At 37.6% G+C, this 25,633-nt stretch overlaps 1 protein-coding gene across 3 annotated transcripts in view; it reads left to right on the top strand.

The window, feature by feature from the left end:
• The window catches only part of LOC146318757 (seizure protein 6 homolog), a 149,997-nt gene extending 128,607 nt beyond the window's left edge, over positions 1 to 21,390 (top strand). Inside the window, exons 10-18 of one of the 3 annotated variants that reach the window (XM_084730889.1) lie at positions 10,919 to 11,115; positions 13,167 to 13,361; positions 14,958 to 15,149; positions 16,187 to 16,381; positions 16,590 to 16,628; positions 16,732 to 16,840; positions 16,929 to 17,025; positions 17,718 to 17,790; positions 21,293 to 21,390. In XM_084730889.1, the coding sequence (XP_084587015.1) occupies positions 10,919 to 11,115; positions 13,167 to 13,361; positions 14,958 to 15,149; positions 16,187 to 16,381; positions 16,590 to 16,628; positions 16,732 to 16,840; positions 16,929 to 17,025; positions 17,718 to 17,744 (1,051 nt within the window). In that variant the 3' untranslated portion in view covers positions 17,745 to 17,790; positions 21,293 to 21,390. Of the gene's footprint in view, positions 1 to 10,918; positions 11,116 to 13,166; positions 13,362 to 14,957; positions 15,150 to 16,186; positions 16,382 to 16,589; positions 16,629 to 16,731; positions 16,841 to 16,928; positions 17,646 to 17,717; positions 17,791 to 19,298; positions 19,743 to 21,292 lie in introns of those variants that run through there. The other 2 variants (XM_084730887.1, XM_084730886.1) reach the window with 2 other exon arrangements.
• Positions 21,391 to 25,633: the final 4,243 nt, after the last annotated feature.

Here is a 25,633-nt window from a genome sequence, read left to right as displayed (position 1 = left end):
ATTCCACCCTGGGTGCAAATAGCATCATTTGCTACTGTTACCTGGGTGCAAATGGCATCAGCCAATTTCCAATAGAGTTAAATCAAACATTTCAAATAACCCATCTTTTGCAGATAGGAGCAATGCATAACATACTACATGAGACATTTTAAAAAGATGAATACCTGAATAAGTATTTCTCATTAACTTCAATCTGGGCACAGTTTGGGCAGAATTACCAATCACAGAGGCAATCAGTCAACAACATACTGCACTTAATTTGGCTTTGTTGAGTCATTACCAGTATTAGTAGTATCTGCCTGGATTTTTACATAACATAGAAATCATATATATAATAATTTCAACAAATATATATTAGAATAAGGAGACTTGTCATATTAACAACAGATTAATGTATTTTGTAATGTATGTAGGGGTGTCACGATAGATATATATAGATGATAATCATGAATTTTAACAAAAATCAATATTGATATCATGGTAACTATGTAAATAATCCAGCGTGTTTTAAACATACTGTACACTCCTATTCTCTCTTTGTCTAAAACATACTGATTAAAATAGTGCCAGGGATTGCCTCGCAGCTGTGCCATACAGTCAGTCAAGGGTTTGCTGGAAGCATAGACGGGCTCAGTTTTGTCTGCTGCTGCATGGCCGCAATACAAATAATGCCCTGTCAGGCTTCAAGCAACAGAGATATGAGCCATCACTCAAATATGATCCACAGATCAAAAAAAAAGGGAATAATAGCAGAGGATACCGATAATACACAGAGTCTGAATACCACACAGAGGTTTGTCTGACCCTGCTTGCCTCCCTGTTCTTTAGCTGCAGATTAAGACTCAGTGATTAATGTCTGATGTTGCAAGTCAGCCAGTGCACCTAGGGTAAAAAAAGATCAGAGCGGATTTCTTTCCCTCCATGCAGAAGTAAACAAGTTTGATTCGAGGTAAACTGATTTTCATTCAGAGATCTCTTTAAAATAAATTGCACCGACCTTAAATTTGTTTTAATCCGAGCCACATGAGGCCGCTCGCTGTAAATTAATGGTGCTGTGGCCAGCTTTAGTTTATCTCATGCTTGGTCATGCATGGCCTTGACGGCAGCAGAAACCCACAGCCTGTCTGATCCCTGCAGACCCTACCATTACCCTCCTGTCTGGCCTGCTTGTCTTGAGGATAGCATTCCTAAAGGGGCTCGGTCCACATGTTGTTTGTGTGAAAAGTGTGTGTTTGTGTGCGCGTGTTACGCATGTTGAAGTGACAAAAGGCCCTTGTTGATGAGAGCTGTCTCATTATAAGGGTGGGCACACACTTTTCCACATTAATGAGAATGTTTTCTGTATTATCATTCATCACTGTGCCTGTGCTGGCAATTACAGAGAAGCAGTGTGCATAATGAGGACTGATTAATTAATTTAGGCCAAACAGGAGGGCTGGCTCTTTGCTAATTAGCATGGAGCATGGCTCGAGCAAGAGCAGGAGACAAGAGGTTACAGCTGATATCCGCACCTGTGGAACACAACAAGGTAACTGGCTCACATGTGGATTTTAGCATTCAGAGTGTACTGTATCGAGAGATGTGTTTCACATGTCAATACAGTGAGGAGGCCTGTTTTACAGTTGTGATAATGTTTGTCACTTTGCTGAGACCTTTTAGATATGGCATACTGGGTTTATAGAGTCCTCTTGTGGAGACTCTGAGCATTACATGTCATGGTAACACTTACTTTTACACAAACCCAATTTTATGGTAAGTAGGTGGTAATAACTCTGTCACATATTTGGAACTGCTATGAAATTACCTTAAAATTTCCTTCAACATTCTCCCCAAATATCATGGTAAGTTGGTGGTAATTAGCTGTTTTTGAATATTTCTATGAAAAAAATTACTGACCTTCTCAGGAGAAGTTAGACAGAAACTATCTGGAAGGTAAAGGGATAGTCCAGGCTTTTTGAAGTGGGGTTTCATGAGATAGTTAAGCGTAGTCACTGCATTACCTTTGGTAAAAGGTGGTGAGCATAGTTCCAGTCATTTCAAGTGAGCGCTAAATTTATAAGTTTTTCAACTCTTTACTTTGCTGCCAAACAGCCTTTTATTTTGGGACTACATTTTTCTCAGCTGTAGTCCTACCGTATATTCCTATGCACAAGAGCACCTGCTTCTGCCACACTCCACATCACTCCGCAAATCAGCTGTGTGGGTCAGAAGGTTGCAAGATCAAACTATGTTATCCTGAAGATTTCAAAGATGGTGCATCCAAATGTTTTACTGGGCTGTTCAAACAAACAAGTCTTAGTCACCATATATACATATATATATACATATATACATATATATATATGTATATATATATATATAGTAAACAGCTACAAAACAGTAGTTGTGCAATAAAATGATGGGAGAACTTGTCAGTAGGCTCCTAGGCTGGCATGTTCAGCAGAAGTTAGAAAGAAATTAGCAGGAAGTTAAGCGGAAACAACTCAGTTACATGCCTGTTATGCAGAAGTTACATATAAGGTAAGCGATTAAAATTCATGCCCTGCTGCCCTGTGAATATTAGCTAGAAATATAAGATCTCTGTGTTATGTAAATGATATCACTAGTGATCTGACCTCTGGAAAATAAGTAAGAAATCTGGGGGGAAATATGGTCATTTTGGGGTAATTTCAAAGAAATGTAAAATATGCTACTTGCTAATTACCACCTTCTTACCATGAAATTGGGGACCTGTGAAATGAAGTGTTACCCATGTTATCTGCAAGTCCACTTGTGCTGGGGTTACGTAGGTGCCAGAAAACTAAATAAAAAGGGGACCTTTTTTCACTGAGCTGAACAATTCGAATGTCAGATATGTCTATGAGAAGATGTAGAAGGTTTCCTTTTGAGAGCTCGACACTGAAAGCAATTTCCATTCTGTTCAAGTTACTGGAGATTTGCCGGGTTCCACAGACTCGCCTTGACAGGTCAGTGAAGGTGACAAAATGCCTAGAGGCTTGTACAAAACACAGCTGTCATCCCCTCATCTGCAGAACTGAGCTGGTGCTGTTGGTATGCAGAGGAGTTTTCAGAAATTGTCCAAGTCCCTTTTCAAACAAACTCTTGCAAACAGCCAAGCCAAGTTGTCAGTGGAGGAGATATTTAATCAAATAAGACAACTTGAAACAAGTTTTTTGAAATAGGTTTTGTGCATTTGCATCCTTTCCCGTGAGCATTAACTACGATGAAGCACATCCTACACCCTGACGCATCACTTTTGACATAAGTAGTTTGAGGTTCACATTAGTCTCAGTTATCTTGACTCTGTCCCAAGACTCAAAGTAGTTTGTCTAGTGATTTTTAAACTGTTTGCTGAGTTTCAACATTTATTTTGATTGGCTGCCAGTTTTGAGATCTGATGCTGCATTCACAAACTTGCCAGTTGGGAAGTCATTATTCCAACTTTGGTGTGTTCATGGGCTTTTAAGTCACGTGGAAATAACATGGATGCTGCTCCGGTGCATTCCCTTGAAGCAGTGGTTCCCAGTGTGCCTTGGGATTTTGTGATGACTATACATTATTGCAATATACAACTATACAAAGAGTTATGGATGACATTTTAATTAACTATATTCATCAGTAAGCACTCATTTTCCAATACAGAGACAAATTCTATACCATAAAAAAATCATTTTAAACCCCTCTGTCAAAGCAAACCCCAGTTTTTGCCCTTTGCCCAGTTGCTGACTGGTAGGGATTATTAGAGTGTGACACATCAATGGCCCTGATTGATTGATGCCTAATTTTTTTTCCCACCTGCATTTTGATTGGCTAGTAGGCTACACATTCTCTCCATTGATTAGGCTGATTATAGAGGCTATTCTGCACAGATATGAATACAGGTGTACCTTGAGATTTTGGTTTTCCCTTGGCACAAAACATTTGAGAACCACTGCCTTAAACAAGTAAAATATTGCTTTACCTGACTTCTTATCAGGATTAATGTTAATAAATAACATTTCAAATCAATCTAGTTCACTTGACATGGACAGCATCCAACCATTATAACCTAATACTATATTATAATTTTTGTGAGCAAAAAATATATATTTAAAATGTGAATTAATTATCAGTAAACATTTATTTTTGACTGCCATGTTTCTGCATATAACATCAGACAACAGTTCATCAAGTCATCCAACTTTCTGAGTTCTTGGTCCGACTTGAGGGAGCACTGACGTGAATTTATCCAGTCAGGAACAAATTTTTTCTATTATTCTGACACCACATGAGTACGGGATTGCAGCATCATACAACAAAGCATCATAAAATGACTCTTAATAAATCTGAATGTATTTATGAAACAATAAAAGTATGCAAAAAAGTATAGCTGTAATCAAAACAGTAGTACCTGACAGTAGTCTGATAAACATTAATATTACTCCAGAATGGAAAGGACAGATAAAGTATGGAACCCATAGGAGCCTGGGTATAAATATTTCTTCTGAAGATTAGTTATTAGTTTGCAGCATAGTGCAGAAAGAGACTGCATTAATTTCTGGAGGGGAAAAATTAAAAGGAGCAGGTGGGATGACATTTGGGTGTAGTGATTGCCAGGTTACTACAGAGAAGGCAGCTGAGGGACCTGTAATAACTCACTGCAGAGTGCTGTGTAAGTCTGGACCAAAGGCAATGCGTGTTTGGCATTCTTCTGTGTTGTCAGTGTGCCGGATTTTGAAACACAGCGGAGTGAACGGATGGATGGGGTCAGCGGAGAAATTTAAAACCAAGGTTGACGGCAGTATTTCCAATGAGTTAGAGTGACAGGAGAGACTATTTAGGAACCCAGACAGGAGGAAAGGTTACACTATGTCAAGTGTGAAAGCGTGCGATTTGATAATCCTGTTGACTATAAATCTGATGTTTACAGATACGGCTGTGGTGTTGGCCTTGCTTCTTGTCCAGCATCAGACCAAAATGATTGTTGTCAGTTGTGAAATAACAAAGAAGCTTGTAAAATTGATTTTAAGGTGGATATCAGTTGTGTGTCTCAGTGTTTCATAAAGAAAAAAAACATCAAAATCAGAATTGCACAATTACAATATTTTGCATAATAAACAAAGAGGCCCAAGACTAAGTCCTTTGTTACAACACCTTTTCTTTTAACAACACAATTCACATGTGGGAACTGAGGATGTTTTGAAAGTGAAATTCTCTCTTGTATGTACCTTGCGGCATTAACGGGGCCTGCACAGATGTGACAGTTAGCCATGTCATGGACACCCCCATACTATCACAGTGGCTGGCTTTTGTGCTGGTAACAATCTGGATAGTCTTTCTCCTCTTTGGCCACAGAGGACACACTGCCCATATTTTCCAAAAAACAACTGAGATGTGGACCCCTCAGACCACAGCACACTTCTCCACTCTACATCAGTAAATCTCAGATGAGCTCAGGCCCCAGAGAAGTCGATGACACTTCTGGATGTTGTTGATGTATGGCTTTCACTTTGCATGGCAGAGTCTTAACTTGCATTTTGTAGTTGCAGTGACAAATTATGTTTACGGACAGCAAGTCGGAACAAGTGTTCCTGAGTCCATGTAGTAGTAACCTTTACACAATCATGTTGTTTTTTTAATTCACGGCCGCCTGAGGGGTCAAAGTCACAGGTATTTAATGGTTTTTGGCCTTGTCCCTTACATGCAGAAATTTTTCCGGGATTCTTTGAATCTTTTAATGATATTATAGATTATAGATGAGGAAATCCCTAAATCCCTTGCAATTGTGTGTTGAGAAACATGTGTTCTTAAACTGTTGGACCATCTGCCCATGCAGTTTTCATAAAGTGGTGAACCTCATTCCATCCTTGCTTGTAAACAGCTGAGCCTTTTGAGGAAACCAGCTGATACCCAGTCATGATTCTGTCACTTAACCTGTTTACTTGTGAAATCTTCCAAACCCAAATTCAGAATAATTGTGTCTTTACAAAGAACAATAAAGTTTATCAGTTTGAACATTAAATATCCTGTCATTGTACTATATTCAATTTAATCTAGGTCAAAAAGGATATTCATATTTTATTCACTTTGACACAGCATCCCAGCTATTTTGGAATCACTGTTTGTATTTCACCAGGCCAGATTAGTGAAACAAGCTCAAGAATACGGGTTGTCACATTGATAAGATACAGTAAAAGCAGTGAAAGAAAGAACTAGACTCATCTGGAGAATGGCTAAACCCGTGTAGTATGTAGCAAAGGGGAGCAGCAGGTGCTGTATATTTTTGTCAAGTTCGATGAAATGCAGAGACTGGAGGTAATCACACGGTAAGATTGCCAACTGACAGTGCCACATGCCTCCTTCTAGGGTAGTCTGAATACAGGGAGACTTTTGGGAGGAGATAAGGTGAAATACAGTGCAATGATAAGGTGGATAGCCTTGTTGACATGAGCAGCAAGTGGAGGATAGAGCTTGAATAGAAGTGAAGTGAAGTGTGAGATGTGAAGATAGAAAAAGATGCAAACACCATTGGTTGCGGTGTTCCTCTGTGGACTCTGCTGATGGACACCCCCGTTTTATTGTGACAACTATTGTGATACTACTACTCTTGCTGCTAATAAAAAAAATCCCAATTGTCTATCATCGAGTCACTAAGTGTGTGCAGGGTGCATATTTTCCACAGAGTATGAATCAAAGGATGTAGGAGCCTGTAGGGTGAATCTTAATTGGTTTCTTCTGTTGATTTTCTTTTTTTTTTTTTTTTTTTACACACTTTAACAAATGTCATTTTAAGAGGTACCATTTCCATGCATGCATGAAGTATTCTCATGGCAGTTTGGAAATGGAAACTGGCATTGTCATTCCTGTCACTTCCATCCACAGCCGCTGATTGTTAGAGAACATGGAGGTGTAAATTGTCCCTATAGCTGTCCAGCTAACCAGAGGGAGCACCTCATCACTCGGCACCTCATTTCACTCTCATTCATGCAGCTGGCATCGATTATTTGTGCCCATCAGTCGAAGCTGGAATTTAGTTTTGTCCAAATTTCAGCTCCAGCACATTGCACAAGCCGGCAGTGGGAACCAGTTATTCTGGTCATGTTTTTGTCTTAAAATTGTGCCTTTGGGGACTAGTGGTCCATGAATATACACCTTGTGGGTATAATTACATAAATTATTGGTTAATGCTGGCAGTCAACTTAAGTAGGTAGGATTTGTTCCTAGTCTGGATGAATAAATCTGAAGTGGGTGTTTTTCATTGATTTAACTGCAGTGTGTTTCTACTCAGAAGTGATGTGGAAAGTCTGTGGGGGAGGTTGTGAATAAGAGATTAAGGAGAGGTAAACAGACTTGGGTCATTTGCTTCCGTCTATCATCATAAAACTCTGTCAATCACAGATAAAGCAGCCCCATCACACAACTCCATACTGCTGTTTTATATTAATCTGCATGTATATCTCATGTGAAGTGGTCTACATCTCAGTAGACTCTCATGATCAATCTGAGCATGACAGAAGAAGAAGGGGAGAAAAGAGCTTCAGTTGCATCTCTAATGCAAGCTTTTCATTTCTAAGTCTGTGCATCAACATTTCAGCAAAAGTGTGCCTCTCAAGATAAAAAAGAAAAGAAGGAACACCTAGAACAGTGCCTTCAGTAGTGTGCAGATCCCTGCCAATGCAATAGATAGTGAGGCACCTACAGCAATGTCACCACAGCTGCCAACCAGCAGAGATTTGTGTCAACATTAACATGACACCTACATACATCCCTAGCTGAAACAAGATTTCAAACTAAACTATTAGTGAGGTCACTGTGACCTTTGAGCACCAAAATCTATTCAGTTCATCCTTGAGTTTAAATGGACACTTGTGCCAAGAAATGCCATCCAAGCAGTTTCTGAGATATTGCTTTCTTGACCTTGACCTTTGACTACTAAAATCTAAAACGTCTTATAAGTTCATTCTTGTATCCAAGTGAATGCTTGAACCAAGTTTGAAGAAATTCCTTCAAGGTGTTCCTGAGATATCGTGTTCATAAGAATGGGATGACCTGAAGACATAATGCTTATGTCCATGGCTGTCGTCGACATGGAGGCATAAAAAAGGTTTTCTAGGTTTTTCAAAATTTGTGAATCACAGAGATCGTTCTGCATCCAGTCATGAAAATGTAATATAGGCTGATCGATCCAGTAGTATTTGAGGTTAGCTTCAGGGCCGTTGATCACTCACACATGTACACCCTGGCGAAGAAAAGACAAATATATGTTGCATATACTGTGACAAACAGGTGATTATAATCAGTGAGCTCACAGGTCAATCACATGAACAACAAACAGAGTTCTTAGAGAGGTTATTCATGGTCAAGAAAGCCCACAGACTGCCATATGTCCATACTTTGGGAACCAATGACACAGAAAAATCAGAGTGTACAAGTACAAATGTATAGAAGGTAGAATTTGACATTAGAAGATAGTGCTCTTGTTTCTTCTGAAGTAATACCTCTCATTAACTCAGATGGAAATAGTAACAAACACTCCTGTCTGTTTTCCAGCTTGTCTTTAGAACATTTTCCATGTGAGATTTGTTTTTGCAACACTAATGCAAAATACCTGGTCGTAATCAGGTGGGTCTGCTCCACCTGCTGAAACTCCACAACAATATATTTTCTGCACTTATCATTGAATAATGTTTTGAGATTTGAATAATGATTACTGGAAATGGTGTGTTTTTAAAATGCATTTTACTGACAGCTGCAAGCGACAAATTAGTTTTTAAAGAATTTTCCAGAGGTCCCCCAAAATGTTGCTGTTGAGGCTTTCAGGGGGTGTCAGACCCCTCAAGACGCCCTGTGTTTCGCACTATGATTGCATCATTGTATTTGGTTGTAGACTTAGCATTTTTAATAAAGCTACTGCAAGGAACTGTCATATTGTGTTGCTTTGGACGCCCCTGTGGATATAAACAGTAGTGTTTCCACCACCATCAAAAACAAAATTATGTAAATAAATATCTCCTGCTACATTTTAATGGGCTCGTGTATTACTCATAGTAATTTTGGCTGGGAAAATGTAAACATAATTTCATCTGATTTCAAGGAGACTACAAACCAGTGGCAGACATTAAGAACATCTATATACAAACAGCCAATCATCTTGCAGATGGTCTCGTTTGCTTATGTAGGTCACATAGAGGCATCGGTATTAAACCTAGACTGCTAGTTAAAAACCTTCTGTAGGAGCTGTAAATTTATGTTTTTTATTTTCAGATTTAGGGACATTAAGAACAAATCTTAAATATGTGTGTGTTATTGGGATGCATTTTTGTGTTGATTTAAAGACATGCATTTTAACTATATGGTTTTCCATTGTGATTGTCTTTGGTTCTGAGAATTAGGACATGTGTGTTTGAAGTGACACAGCTGGATTTCTATACTCATGTTGATTGCATTGTGACCTCACTTACTTGATTCGCTTGTCCATGTATGTCTCTCAGGTGCTGTGTGCCTTTTTCTAAATTCTCCAACAAGAGTGTGAAGATTTTGATTTTGATTTTGATTCACGTAACTGAAATGCTTTCTCTTTTTTTTTTTAACCTGTGACATCGCTAGGATTACATTCCGAGGCAGTTTATCTGAAAATAGTGAATTGTTTCAGAATCTATTTGTTGAATTTCTTGACCTTAGAAACTAATCACACAGCTATCTGTAAGTACATATAAACAGCTCTATTAAAAAGAATCACAAGTCCTAAGTGACATGACTGCATGAGTCAAAGTAAATCAGTGACTAAGAATGACTAAGAGAGATAAACACAGGGGGAAAAGACAATGACAGATGATTTGTGAACAAGGCGTGATCACAACTACATCTGAGAGAGGAGCTGGAAATCTGATTTACAAGCATTGCAACTTGCAATTTGTATTAAGGCAAATTGTGCAAAGGAATCAAGAAAAGCGGGGAGGCATATTATTATCTGTTACCATTTTGAGAAAATACTGGTTTCCTGGAAATAGTCTGTGCTCTTGATTGATTGCACATTAAATGGCCGTGGAGAGCTGATGCAGGGGACAGGTGATTCAGCTATAAAAGCATTCCTCCTACCTATGCTGTGCGTGAAGAATGACACCGCGCTGTTATTACTTTTAAGTTCTGTTCAGCAGAGCTCGTGAATATTAACACAAAACAATCATACAGCCAATCTGCACCGCTATTTTGACACCCTGTGCTTAAGGCACATAGAGAGCAACTAGTTTCCCCTGTTATTATATCAGCAGGGGAACTACAAGTTCTGTGGGCTTTTTTTCGCCATTTCTCCATCCCCTGTGTGTGAATAAATGTCAAGCTTTACTGATGCTCTAGAAAGGGAGCAAGGACATATGAATCTCCAAATGGAAAAGGTTAATGCATTCTTAAGTTAATCAATGACAGCAGAGATTCTGTCAAACAGCGTCTCTGCTGCCTCATATTCAATTTTACATGAGCATTACAGGCTACGAGCCAAGATCTAGTTATTAAACTGCCTTAAGTCCTCATTATTTTTCTATAATCCCTCCTGCCATGTATTGCAGCTTTTCTATATAGGTGTGGTGGCCTAAATGATAATATTACATTATGCTCACATATTTGCAAATATACATTTTAGTACATATTCATGAGAGCAATGTGGGGGGCGAAGAGGCATGCATCATGAATTATTTAGTGTTTACTTCACATCAGATCCATCCAATATAAACAGAATTAATATTTCCCAAGTACTGCTGACATTGCCTTATGTCATCAGCTTGTGCTTTCATCAGCTAAGGGAGATATACCAGTCACTTAACTGTTAAAGCTCTGAACAAAATACACAAAGATACCACATAACCTCAGATGCGAGGTATTCTAGAAACCTTTCTGTCATGTCATTTGTAAGACATGTAACCACAGTTCTTTTGTGTTCTAGTCTCCACGTTGGCAAGAATGACCTGCTGACCTTCTATGATGGTGACGACCTGACGGCGAACATCCTGGGCCAATACAGCGGCACACGGCCACACTTCAAGCTGTATACCTCCATGGCTGACGTCACCATTCAGTTTCAGTCAGATCCTGCCACCAATATCTATGGCTACAATAATGGTTTTGTGGTTCACTTCTTTGGTAAGACTGTGGATTTTTTTTTTTTTTTGTTTAGCTATGGTTAATTTGGGATTTTCTTAAAATAAAACTTAATTTTCTCCTCTGGTCAACTTCTATCCATAACTTGCACTTGTACTAGCAGTTGTGCTCAGATCACTGTTGTCCTTTGCTCAAAATACTCTCTTCCTGGTCTACACTTCTCTTCATAATAGTACCTGGTCAGATCCATGATTGCAGTGTTTTTTAAGCCTTGATTTTCTATCTATTCATTTTACTGCTGCTTATTATCTTGCCATCATTTAGCTCGTAACTATCGGTAATCATGGATGACGTTTCCACACTATGTGCATTATTGTGATAGTATTATATGTTTTTAAATTTATTTAATTAAAAAATATATTTCTGACATTCCTCTATGTATGACTACAGGGAGCTTGCATACCACCAGTTGCACTTGAGCCACAGTTTGAATATCTGGGTCTTGAAGGACTAGTGTGTAAGATTTAGCAACATTTGGCAGTGAGGTTATAAACTGCAACTAATGACTCTAAATAAAGATGAATGACGCATCTTGACTTCATCCCACTGTACAAAAATTAAGTCAAAATATCCAGGATATGAGTTCTGCCATCTTGTGCTGGTGATGTCATTTGGGTACAGAGTTTACACAGTAGTGATCAGAATTGGAGCTGCAGTGTTGGGGTCCTGCCCATACACCAGGCAGAGCTCAGCTGTCAGTCATGACATGAAAACGTCAAATAACCAATTAAAAGGAAACTGATCAGAAAAAATAATTATGTGAACAAACATCGGCCTGATAAGAACTTAAAATGACAGAAACTATCCTCACTTTGATGTTTTGATGTACTTTGATGTTTTAGTTTGACCCATGTCCTACCTGTAAACATCGTGGATTTATGACCTATACTGCAGCCAGCCACCAGGGAGCGACTGAGATATCTTGCCTTCACTTGTGGGGAGCTGTCATATGGTCCATCTTTATAATATATAAAGATGGACCATATGACAGCTCCCCCACATAAGTGCAACTGAAGACCGCTTGCCTCGCCCTCCCTTTCCAAGTGTGTAGGACAAACCATGGTGGCTACAAAACGTACTAAAAAATGCAAATGGTCGTAACTAAAGCTAGTGTTTGGCATGTCCATTCTGCAACATGGCAACATGGTGGAGGAGGACCTGTTTCCTCTGTAGATATAAATGGATCATTCTAAGGTAACAAAAACACAACTCTTATTTTCAGGTGATTATACACTGATGAAAGTAATGAAAACAGTCATCGATATTATATTCCACTCCAGCATATTCTTCCAATAGATGCTCCTAAATCTTTTGCACTGGACCTTTAAAATGAAATTAAACATGTCCTCATGTTCATTTCCATTGCAAGACACACAAGACAGCAAAGGATGTTCACAATCATAGAATATAAAATGTTCCTCTTACCTAGAACCCAGCAGGTTACCAATAAGAAAAAAAAAGTCTATTTATTCCCCTGACTCTTCTGTCTTTGTGCCTCTTTCTCTTGCTGTGCCTCTGTCTGTCTTCCGGCTTATCCCAGGTGCACAGGATTTGATAGCAACAAACACAGAAACACAATAATGGGGTGTACTTAAACATCAGCTGGTTTTGCCCAGTGCTTTGTGTTCTTGGCCATGTATGCAGCAGTTAGGGAGGCACAGACTGACTGGTGCCAAACCACATGCTGTGTTCCTCCCAGCAAACATCACAAGCCTCTATTTACATTCTCCTCCCAAACTGCTGCTGTTTAGTGCTCACATAACAGACTATTTTGCAGTTTTATTCATTCCCCGCAGAAGAGATTGTTACATAATAATGCCAAGATTTCCTTGAGGAACATCATCATGTGTCCCTTCACAATCTTGATGCCACATTAAGAATGAAAATTAAATGTTTATTACAAAAGAAAATGTAGCATCATTCCAGTATTTCTGTATTCCCAGAACCATTGTCTTTCCTCGTTGTGGCATAAATAAATGTACAGGACATCTGTAATTCCTAATTTTCCATGTCTGATTCTGTCTCGCCAACAGAGGTGCCGAGGAACGACACCTGCTCTGAGCTGCCTGAGATCACCAATGGCTGGAAGAGCACGTCCCACCCTGACCTCATCCACGGCACTGTCATCACCTACCAGTGTTACCCTGGATTTGAGCTGGTGGGCTCTGAGATTCTCATGTGCCAGTGGGATCTCACTTGGAGCGGTGATGTGCCAAGATGTGAGGAAGGTGAGAGGAGGCAAAAAAAAAAACCTTTTCTCCATCTGTTGATACGGGGAGAGCAGGTGACGTCACCAGGCATATACTAGAATCCTTTGGCTTGGGTATCACAGTGAGCAAATTAAATTAAAACTCTCATTCTGTTTTAGTTTGCTCTGCACTTGTTATGCAGACCTCTAGATTTTGATGTTAACTGGTTCTTAGCTCTTTAATTTAATCATCATCACAGGCAGCACCCACTCAGTGTACCCACCAGTTGAGTCCAAGCAAAATAGTCTGGTGGAGGGTAAACTTGTGAGAACTCTTTAAAGACGCCCACAAGTTTTTAATAGAGTAGATGATTATAAGTTCCATAATAATAAATTATCATACTCAGACTGATTTTTACCAAGAGGAAAGAATGAAATGCTTGATCAACTTTTGCAATAGAATGCAAACTGTATATAGTACAGTACTTTTAAAAAAGTACTGGTATTGTTGAGAACAGTGATTCCTAAAGTGTGGTCCATGGCCTACTGTTGGGCCGTGAAGGACCTGCAGGGGGGCCTTGTGAGATCATTGAAAATAAATGAATAAAAGTTTCAGTTTTATTAGTTTGAACGTCACTACAACAGAAAATAAGTAAAACCAGAACTAGAAAATTACTGTAATTGACAAAGACACAGAAACAACAGTACAATAAGTGATTATGAGATGTTGCTCAAGACAAATCAGGAGAAATGAGACCATAGGAGTTGAAGTGCTTTCAGTGCCAAGTGTTCAAGAGATTAAATATTTGGGTGAGCCGCTGAAGATTTTCAGATGTCAAATTGGGCTGTGACATTCTTATGTTTGGGAATAGCTGGTTTACAAACTGGAAATACAGCGAGAGACTTTTCTAATATTTTAAAGCAGCTGATTTACAATGGCAAACACTAATAAATAGGTGAGTCATATTTTGATTTGATGCCAATTAACAGGCATTTTTAGGCCATATAACCTGTATTTTATGTCAAACTTTGATTACGAACTTTTTTTTTTTGCCTATAACCATGTTTCCTGGCAGTGATTGCAACCTCAATTTGTAAACTCAATTGGGAACTCCACAGATTCTCCACAGACATCAAAGTGTGTATAGAGGTCTACCAGTGCTGCTTTTGTGAAAAGTACAAAACCTCCAGAGGGCGCTGCAAAAAAATCTGATAATTTGCCTCAAATGATGTCACTTCAAACAACGTCAGTAGAGTCTAAAGTCAACCTCGGACCTCGGTGGCACACTTCTTATCTCTGCTGGAGGGTACAGTAGCTGTGACTAGCATAACATACCCAAACTTCCAACCGTTGAGTTGCATTGTGGGTGATCTAAGTGCCAAGTTTTGACAGGGGACAACGAGGGAGATAAAAGATTATAATTTTGGTTCTGCTGCATCAATCTTAAATCCAAAAGAATTGCAATGCTAAATCAGTGGAGTATTCCTTTAGAATTCTTTTCCACACTGTGAATAGTGTTTAATAGATAATACTTTTTCCATTACTTAAAAAATACATTTTTATCACAGTACTACTACCATCATCAATGGCAATGATAATAAATAATCATCACCATTTGTTTTTGCGATGCACCAGTTATGACGTGTCAGGACCCTGGAAATGTGGAGCACAGTCGTAAGGTGCTCACGGGCACCCGCTTCACTGTTGGATCGACGGTGCAATTCATCTGTAATAAAGGCTACGTCCTGTCTGGCAACAGCCTCCTCACCTGCTACAACCGAGACTCAGCCACACCCAAGTGGAGTGAGAGGCTCCCCAAGTGTGTCCGTAAGTCACATGAGTCAAAATCACATGTATCATACACATAAACCTACTGTGAGTGCTTTGAGTATTTGATTTAAACATGATACTGCTGTGTTAATTTTGAAGGTGTCATTTAATTTTTTGTTACATCATATACCTGTAGTTTCAATTTAAAAAAAGACTTAATAGGCGCTAATTCTTACTTCTATAAATTATAAAATAAATGGTCTATCTCACCCTTCATGTCTCGTTTACAGGGATAGAGATTCAGATTATTTGAAGTTGGGCTGTATACTTACCCATAGTGAGTGTAGGTATCAATTGGCAAGCCCCCAGTTTGGAGGAGCAAAGAGAAGCACTAGTCCACCTAAAAAATAAATATTAGTTTAAGTATATGCTATATTACAAATATTTTTACTGCTATACTTTGCTGACAGACAGCCTTTTCTGATGGGACATTGCCATTGTATAGGCCAAATATAGCTCTCGCAAGACCAACCAAACTCCCTGGGCAAAAACAGCAATTTTATCCTGTAGAACACAGGACTTACTGGCCTACTACTGCATCAATCTATTGATTTTGTTGTTTTATTTTGTGACTTTGGTGTTTTAAAAGTATAGTTCAGATGCATATAAGTCACAAAATAACACAAACAAACAAACAGATTGAGGCAGCGGTAGACCATCAACTCCTGTGTTTTGTGAGGTAAAATTGCAGATTTTGAATATGGAGTTTGGTTTCTTGGAAGAGAGGAATATTTGGTTCATAATACAATGGTTTCCCATCAGGAAAGGCTGCCTGATTTTAAAGTAAAGGACTGAAAATATTATATATATAGTGTACACTTAAACTTAAATTGATTTTGTTGTTGTTGTTTGTTTGTTTTTTCACTAGTGTCCCTCTCTACTCCCCAGTTGTAGGGGCATTCATACAAACCTACATCAAATAATCTGAACTATGCCTTTAATGTGTCTGTTGCCTTTTTATGTGCTCATATGAGCGTCAGTGTCCCTACTTTTGAAAAAGATACATAATATTTTTGTTATGTTCTGCCTCTCAGCTGAAAAGTACGAGCCGTGCAGGAACCCCGGCGCTGCCTCCACCAGTGTGCAAAGCACTGAAAAGGCCTTTTATCAGGCTGGAGAGATGCTGACCTTCTCCTGCCACTCGGGCTACGAGCTGCAGGGTGGGGCCACCATCTACTGCATCCCTGGACACCCGTCACAGTGGAACAGCACTCCGCCTGCCTGCAGAGGTAAAACATAATCACACGCTGTAGCAAACTTTTTCAGTATTTACAATTCCCACAACATTTGGAAATACACTGCAACCTGGACCACATTATGTGCTATTGATTTTGTTGCTGTTTGTGAATGCAAAGACTTTGTACTTATTTTGTATATAAGTATATGTGCACAGTGCTTTGTGCAAATACTGACTAAACTGCAATTGTGTCTTTGTAGCATCCTCAACCCCATATGTGAATGAGCGCAGGCTAGATGGTGAGTCATGTTTTGAAATTCTGTAGTATCAATATATTGATATTTCTCTTTTGTTCATATTTCACAGAAATAATGACTGTTTTGTGTTTTTTTTCCCCTCTAGTTGTTAATATGGATTATGGCATGGAGGGAACCAATATTGCCCTTGCAGTTTTTATTCCCACTGCAATTGTCTTGGTGGTTGTCCTCGGGATTTATGTCTACTTTGCAAAGTAAGAAAAAGCTTAAAAGTTTGTTTATTTCATTCACAATCAACTGAGCCTTTACAGGATGTTCCCCGTTTCTCTTTGCTTTACTCAGGCTCCAAGGGAAATCTATCAGAATGCCAACATCCTCGCCTCCGTATGACAACATGACAGAAGAGTCAGCTTTCGACAACCCTGTATACGAGAGTGGAGTGAGTACAGATGTCATGAACATGCAAGACGTGGATTCACAGAACACCAGTGTGCTGTCCTGATCCCTTTCCATCTGGCTGTTATCATGTCTTCATCTCATGATTCACCAGGAGGGGGCGCCCTCCTCCACCTCATCTTTCATCGCCACATCAGTCATCAGTAAGAGCCAGTGGTCTTACATGATGATGGTGCTCATTAGAATATAAAGAAAGGACACTTTTCCTCATCTCACTGTGTTATCAGAGATCAATTTTCATCCTGGACTTTCAGACATTATCACTGTGGTATGTCATCTCTTACCCATGTCATATAAATGTATCATGTTGTATGCTGCAATCACACCAGATGTATAAATGCACACTTGGTGATCTAAACTGCTCTACTCTGTTTAAAAAAAACACAGTATTATTTTTTGATAGATGTTAGTCAGTTGAAATGAATAATCTTCACACGTCTAGCAGAGGTGTGACTGCAGGATCAAAACAGCAAAGTAATTTCACTTTGAAGAAGCTGTGATTTTACAATGTCTTTTATTGTACCTGTGTTGATTGATTCCAACTTACTTGTTAATATATATATAGCCAACTACCTTATAGCCATAGATGTCTATGTGAATATATGGATGGTATTACTTTCATGTACTGGTCTTAATTGTGACTCGAGCGTCCTCTCGTCTTTTTTCCCTGTTCAGCACTGGCAGTCTCATTCTAGATACTAAACCCTGTCAGTCGTCCAGCTCGGCTGTACTGCTGAAGAACTATGAGGTGAGATCTCTTTCTCATGCTGAGAGCACATCTCACTGTCACTGCCTCACTGTCATCTGACCCGTCTGCCGTCTAGTTTTGACTACCTCTCCAAACCTGACACATATTCTGATGTGGTTTCACTGCAGAGCTTCATTTGGCACTTTGTACATTAAGTTTTCTACAGATGAACCAGTCATTCTGCTATTTCTTCTGCTCACACTAATGTCTAAAACATCTTTAAAGACCATACCATGTGAAATACAAATCATGTTCATTTACATTAAAAATAAAAATAGTGGCTAAGAGTAGAAAAGTTCAAGATGGAAGAAGGAAAAGATACTTACATGAAAGAAAAATCTCTACCTTTTAGACTAATTGACTTTATGCTGTCGAGGTACAATAAGAATTGTTTATTTGATTGTAACGTCTTTATCACTTGCATTCTGATCATACACCGTAAGACAGAAAAGTGGAGAAAACTTTAAGTAGTAAAACAACCAACTGCAAACCCTGTTTGACTTTACTTCAAATTAGGGGTAATTTATGATGTCAATTTAGGATAAGAAGTTCACTCAAAGTGCTATCTTAAAATTTTCAAAATTAATATTACTATATGATACTATTCCCAAATATATTTGTTTATGTTTTTAGTCCACAACAACACACAGTCTCTGGTTTGTCACATGTACTAATTTAAGTTTTCTTACCATACGTGCACGAGTAGATCTAAACACGTAATGTTAATTTTGACACTCTTCAGATATCACTCTGGGTGAACTCCTTAACCTAAGTTTGATGAGCCCTTTTCTGCAGTCCTCTTTCTTAAATTGTATTTTGTTATTTTCTTAAAAGTATATATTAGCAGAAGTTTACTTTAAAGTATATAACTCATTATTTTGTTATTTGCTCCTTTCTTCATGAAAGATTAATGAAATAACAGGAGTTGCCAACAGACAAATTCATGTAGAAAAGATAAGAAACAATGGGAAAAACACATGTCAGACTCGGATCAAATAAACCCTGATCCATTCCGTTTTTTTTTAATATTTGTGATTATACTCACTGGGAAAAATGGGAGTTGTCCAGCAGTAGTCATCAGTTCATGGTGGCATTAAATTTTAGCCACATATCCAACAAAATATCTTGTCATGATGAAAATACTTCTGTTTTTGTCATGTTCACACCAAATTGTTTGTATTGCACACTGTTTCTAATTTCACATTTATTATGAGACATTTATACATGAGCAAGACAATACAGATAACAGATAGTATTTCTTTGATAATAAATTATTATTATACCAGCCCTGTAGAGGAGATGCATTTTTCCATCAAAGTTCACACACAATTTTGCAGGTATGTCAAATCAGAAAGACGTAATTGCAAATAAAAAAAATGTATTTTTGTTTAAATATGTCAGAGTTAATTTTATTGTTTTAAATGCTTCTTTGTTCAGTACAACTTGTATACCTTCTGTCATTACGATTCCTTTGTAACTGATGTACTGTATTTGTCTGGTCTTTACAGGACAAATGAAAAAGATTAAGAGGTGTCCATTTAGAGACCTTAAAGCAAGAATTGCTCAAGCTTTGCCTTTTGGGACCCTCTCTGCACTGCTCATCTTTTCCTCCAACCTTTTTTGTTCCCAAATGATTTCTTTCCATTTTCCTTTTGTGTGGATCACTGTAAATATGTCTTTCTCTCCACGGTCCAATCTGTGAATCTGTGGATCACCATGGTGATATTTTTATAAAGTAAATTGCTGATGACCGTTGGTGATTGTATGTTTTTGAGTACTTTTTGATGCCCCGAGCCAGTAGCAATTAGAGATTGAAGGAAATGGTGCTTTGATTGTTGAGACCTGTTGGATACAAATTCCCCATCGCCCAACACTCTGGAAATTTACCATCATTACTTTCTTTTCTTTGTGTGTATGGGTCTGCTATTTGTAAATAAACTGCCTGTCCAATATGAGTGCCTCACGACTGACTATAACCTGAGAACACACATGTGAAATGTTTGTAAAAACCTTTCATTTAACTATTGTTTTGTATTTGCAGGCCTGACATTCTTAGCACTCCACACTGTTCAGTCTTCATCACACAGTTTCTCTTAAAGTCACAATAACAGATGATGCCTCATATTTTCCTACGAGCTGATGTGTAAGTCCAACTGCATATAGCCTCAGAGGATTTCACAGACACAGGTTTTCATGGGGGACCATCAGCTATGCATAACTTTGTTTGGTAGCACTTTATTTGAAGAGGTGTGCATAAAACTTTTATTACACTGTCATAACCATGCCATGACATCTATCATGAACATGATGGAGTCTTTATGAATGTTTGTGATTGCTGTCAGTATCATTTGGGATCAGACAGAGCTGATGGTGGCCATTTTGACCAGGAATACAGTACTGAGATTTGCTGGGTTTGTCTCCTGGCACATCAGGTCTGACTCAGCTAATTAAGCAGCTAGCTCCACAGCGAACCACGCTAATTAGCTAATGTCAGCTACAGATAAGAGCAGACACCAGTTAGCCTACTTTATCAACACGTAAACTAGCTAACCACCACCTGTCCATCAGTTAACTCTGTAAGCTAAACCACCTTGGTACTTTACTCTGTCATCAAACTGGCCTTATCACATTTAACAACATCTTCAAGTCCAGAGTAATGAAAAATAATGACATCTTCATGACAAGTCCAAAATGTACTACTTTACTTTAGGTCAACGAAAATATCAGTTCCATATTTATAACAGTCTCATAACAGCCAGTGTCAAAACCAACCACATATGACAGTTTGTCATGTTAAAACTTAAAGCTTAACGTTCAATAATATCAAGTTGTCATGACAAAGGTACTGGCAGGTTATGTTATCTTAGTTAATGTCAAAGATATTTTTGTCATGGTTAATGCCAAGTTGACATTATTGGCTTGATTAATGTCAAGTTTTCATAACGAAGACCTCTCTAACCAAGTCAACTTTATATTAAAAATGACATTTGACTGAATGACACTTAATGATATAAAAATTCAAAAAGGCTTCTTCATGTTCATGACAGGTGTCATGACATGGTAATGACACTGTAATGACAGTTTTATGCACACCCTTTCAAATATAGTGTTGGCCTTTGCTCTTATGTAACACTCTGTAACACACTCTTTTATCTCCCTCATTCTTCCCTGTCACACTCAAAGGTTAAGTAGCAATTTGTTCGTTTGTGTATGTTCCAAAATATGGTTGCACCTCAGCATTAACTTACCCACAGATAAAACCCAGAAATTACACACAGTAACCATGTTATTTAACTAACTTATTGATGCATTTAAACATCTGATTGATTCCTGTGTTGCAACAATTAAAAGTGTACAGTATGCAAAATACAGTATATCCTAAATACGTAACAGATGGGTTTTTACTTTGGGTCGCATTGTTGTGGTGCATCTGCCTGTGTTAAATTTGTAGATAGACCTCATATCCTTTGTGCATTAATACTCTAACAAATCTTTCTTTCAGCACCACAGCTGATGAAACCACACCCAGGAAACCAAATCACCTTCAAATATCTATAATCCTCTGGTTAATAATAAAATAAATTGTTGTTTTAAAGTCTTGTCATCGACTCATTAATGAGTAAATTCATGGATACCATATTTCTGAGTGACTGTTGAGAGTTGTTAAAAGTTAAACATTCACAACAAACAAATTAAAACAAGCTGGACAGTAAGAAATACCGAAATGTAAATAGCTCATATCACATGAACTACCTTTACAGGTAAGTGTTTGATTAATAATCAGCCTAATATTCATATCCAGTTCAGATCTAGTAATGTTTTAAATAGACAGAGATATAAATAGAAGATATTTTACTCGGCATAGTAAGAATATCACACTGTAGAAAAAAGAATTTTAGAAAACTTTAAAAACAGTAAAGGAACCAGTGTTTTGACTTTACTCAACTAAGAAATAATTTGTTGTGTCAACTTAGGTCAAAAAGTTCAAGCAAAGTGTAATCTTAAGTTTGTCAAGCATAACATTACTATTCAGATCTTCTTGTGTAGTTAAGAAAAATTGTGTGTTCTTATAGACTGAAAACACAAATCAGCAGAACTGCATTTTAAAAAATCCATATTTTGGGACATTTGTCTCCTCACAGTTAGAAATAAGTTTGATTTTGAAGCTTTAGATGGCACATTGAATGAACTTCAGTACATGAGTAGATCTGAATAGTAATGTTGTGTTTGACAAACATAAGACAGCCCTTTGAGTAAACCTTTTAATCTAAGTCGGCACAACAGATTAGCCTTTGGTTATTTGGTCAAAAGGCTGGTTGTGTTACTTTTAAATGTTTTCTCAACTTTTCTTTCTTTCTTTTTTTTACAGTGCAATTTCAAATTATACATTTAATGATGGATGAATTCCATTAACTACTTTGTTCCAGGCCATATTGTGCATGTTGTGGACATGCTTACTGGAACACGTGAAATGAACAGAACCATCATTAACATCAAAATATCTGCTGTAAAAAAAAAGGCCTACCACAAATACATATTATAATAACTAACAACGTTAGATATCCAAGGTGCAGCAAGGTGAATGGATACATTTAAAATGCTTAATATAAATCGATTTGACTCGGTGAAATTGTAGAAGCAGCAGCATAAATGTCAGGTCCGTTATGAATTTCTGCTATGAGTTGCAAATACTTAAACAAAAGCATACATTTTGATATTTGAGTGATCACACATGTGTGAACAACTGTCATACATTTTTTTAACCTCTAGATGGCAGCATTTTAACAAGTATGACACGGGGTAAAACTCATACTCCAGCCTTTGTTTCCTCCTCTCCAGGTTTGATGTCATTCATTCACAGTAACGTAAAGTTGATGTTCCTCCCTCTGTCTGTTTGTCTGTGTCCTGCTTACAGACACATCCAGGGCTGCTCTGTGACTTTGTGTCAAACAGAAGTGAGAATGAAATAAAATTATTTAGAAGATAGAAGAATTATATAGAAGATAACGTTCATATGCGCGTGCACACTTTCTATGGAGTCTGTCTGTCTGTCCAGACAATATATGGACATGATATTATTCCTCCAAGGTGGAAGTATTCACCTCCTTTATTGATGCAAAACCACTAATATCACACCGAAAAAATACTTTAATACACGTTAAAGTCCTGCATTCAAAAAACCTTACTGAAGTAAAAGTATGGGAATATTATCAGATAAATATACTTGAAATAAAAGTATTCATGTTGCAGTACAATGATCCCTGTCAGTGTTATTATGTCTGCTGTTTTTTGGGTTTATATTATTGCTTTAATGTTACTGGTGTTGACTGCAGTAGATGTTTAAGGTTGAGCTTTATAAGCCTCTGTCAGCTGGTTTAATCTACAGCAATCATGGTCTATAAGATCATCAAACGTCTGTAGCGTCGCTGTCCTGTGTATCTCAAAAAATGAGAAAACAGCCTTTTATCAACTTTTTGTATTAAAAAGTACAGTATTTGCCTCTGGGATTTAGGGGAGAAACATAAAGTTGGATAAAATGGAACTCAAGTGAAGTACAAAATAAGTACAGTACTTGATTTAATGTACTTAGTTACTGTCCACCACTGTTTACATCTCTTAACTAATGCAAGATGGAAATTAATGGACTGACATTCACTGGTGATTGATTAAATATTGAATTCAAACTCTTTCTGTCTGGATCTCCAGATCAAGACGTTCCTCATAAATATATATTAAGAGTTTGAGCTCCTGTTTCACTCTCTCTCCTGGTCTCTGGCTAGATAGATATAAATGTGTAAAACAATAAGAAAAGAAATGTGGAAATCTAAATACTTAATTTGATCTTATAAATATTGAAATAGTTTGAACTAATAGTTAATTTCTCCAAAAGCTGGATGATTAATACACAGATTAAACTTCCACTGCATGTCTATATTGGTATCAACGTATATTACCCAAAGCATTTATTGGGGAAAATGTTCTATTAAAGCTAAAGTATGTTTCTGAAGATTTATGATGAACTTTAAGAGAAAAAAAATAAACATTTGAAGAGTCAGAACTGCTGTTTGTTTTTTTGTCATAAAGTGATGTCAGTTTGATCTGGTTTGGTCAGAACTTTGTAATATCAAATCATTGATATTTGCTCTCTGCATCTTGGCCCTTATCTCCCTCAGCTGTCTGTAAACTACAGTTTATACAGTATGTAGGGAAGCACGATACAGATTTCTTTTCAGCCAATGCAATAATTACCTGCTTCACATGGCTAATACCAATAAGATAACCGATGATTTCACATGATTGTATTTTTTATAACCTGTAGTTTTTACTTAAATTTAAAAAACAAAATGTAATACTCCACACCTCTGATCAAACCAAATCTGACTGACATCACTATTACAACTGTTTTTGTTGTAATAAACAACTCTTCAAATGTTCAGTTATTTTTTTTTTACCAAAATACTTTACAAACATACTATGTGCTTCTTTTGAAAATATGAAAATGTGAAATTATTGATTATCTTATCAATATTCGCCATAAAAAACAGGTAATTATCAGTTATCTGTATCGGCTAAAAGAAAATCCATATTGTATATCCATAATGTTATTTATATAATGAACTGAAAATTCTGCTACCTGACAGCTCAGTTTGACTCACAGTGTCTGCAGCATTCATCAGTGTCTCAGACAGAGCTGCCTGTCACATGTGTCTCATACTTTGAACAGGATGTTTACAGTAGCTGTTAAATTTCTGTCAAATGTGCCTGTAAAGTAGCCTCGTCATAAACATGTTAACTTTGAGTTAATTAGCTTATTGACACTAATGTTACAACAGTGCTGCTGATATGAACAAATAAGGAGGATGAACAGGCTCAATAATCAGAAAAACCTGGTAAGTTGAGCAAAAATCTGTTGTTGCTACCAAAGCCATTTTGTCCCTGAGCGTGTGCACACCCTGTAAATGTTTGTATATAAGGGACCTGTCTATACATTGTATGTATCACTATACATGCCTGATAATTTAGAAACTTATTCCTCTTTATTCTTCCACTGCAGAGAAGAAGACTCCAGTCCAGAAAGAGGATTTTTTTCAGCCCTGGAAGAAAAACTTGTTCTACAGTTTTGGTTCAAATTTCAATCCAGGGTTTTTATTCATTTTCACTTTTAAAGGAGCAATATGTAGAAATTGGACATGCAAAAATGAGTACTGTAGTCCAAATAGAGAGTTAGCGACATAAATAGTCTATTAAATAGTTTGAAATCCATACGACCTATGGTTGAAGCGAATTGTCTTCCCCCGCTGCCTCCTCCTCAGACTCAGGGAACCATGTAAAACACTGCAGGAGCGCAGGACGAGCACAACATGGTCAGCTGAGAATGACAAGTGAGGACAAGTCCTCCACAGTTGATTGGCTGTTTATAACTCTGTCAGTTCTTGTAGAGTTCAGTCTGTTATCCTGAAAATAAAAGTCCACTGCTCTGAAAATAAAAATTTTTGAGTTTGAGTTCAGTGACTGTCTCTTACTGTCTGCCAGACTCCATTAACATTTTGTTCAATTTAACTATATAAACATCTACATCTTCTACAAGACTATTAATTATTTCTTGTGACTCATCAACAGACAGATTCAGAGAACATTCAACATTAATTTGAACTCTGATTAACGTGAAACAGGAAAACAAAACAGTTATTCCAAGCAATTAGTGCATGAACTTTAAAGTTCTGATTGTAAAAAAAAATGCCTTAAATGTCTCATGTAACAGTTTTCCACAATGTGCTGTTTTATTATTTTTTCACGTTGAATCAAAAGATCAGGAAGATCATTTTGCATCTTAACTATACAA

The sequence above is a fragment of the Lutjanus erythropterus genome, chromosome 11 (assembly GCF_056507025.1).
Source record: "Lutjanus erythropterus isolate fLutEry1 chromosome 11, fLutEry1.hap2, whole genome shotgun sequence".
NCBI classification, from domain to species: domain Eukaryota; kingdom Metazoa; phylum Chordata; class Actinopteri; order Lutjaniformes; family Lutjanidae; genus Lutjanus; species Lutjanus erythropterus.
This window is presented reverse-complemented; position numbering and strand designations above follow the sequence as displayed.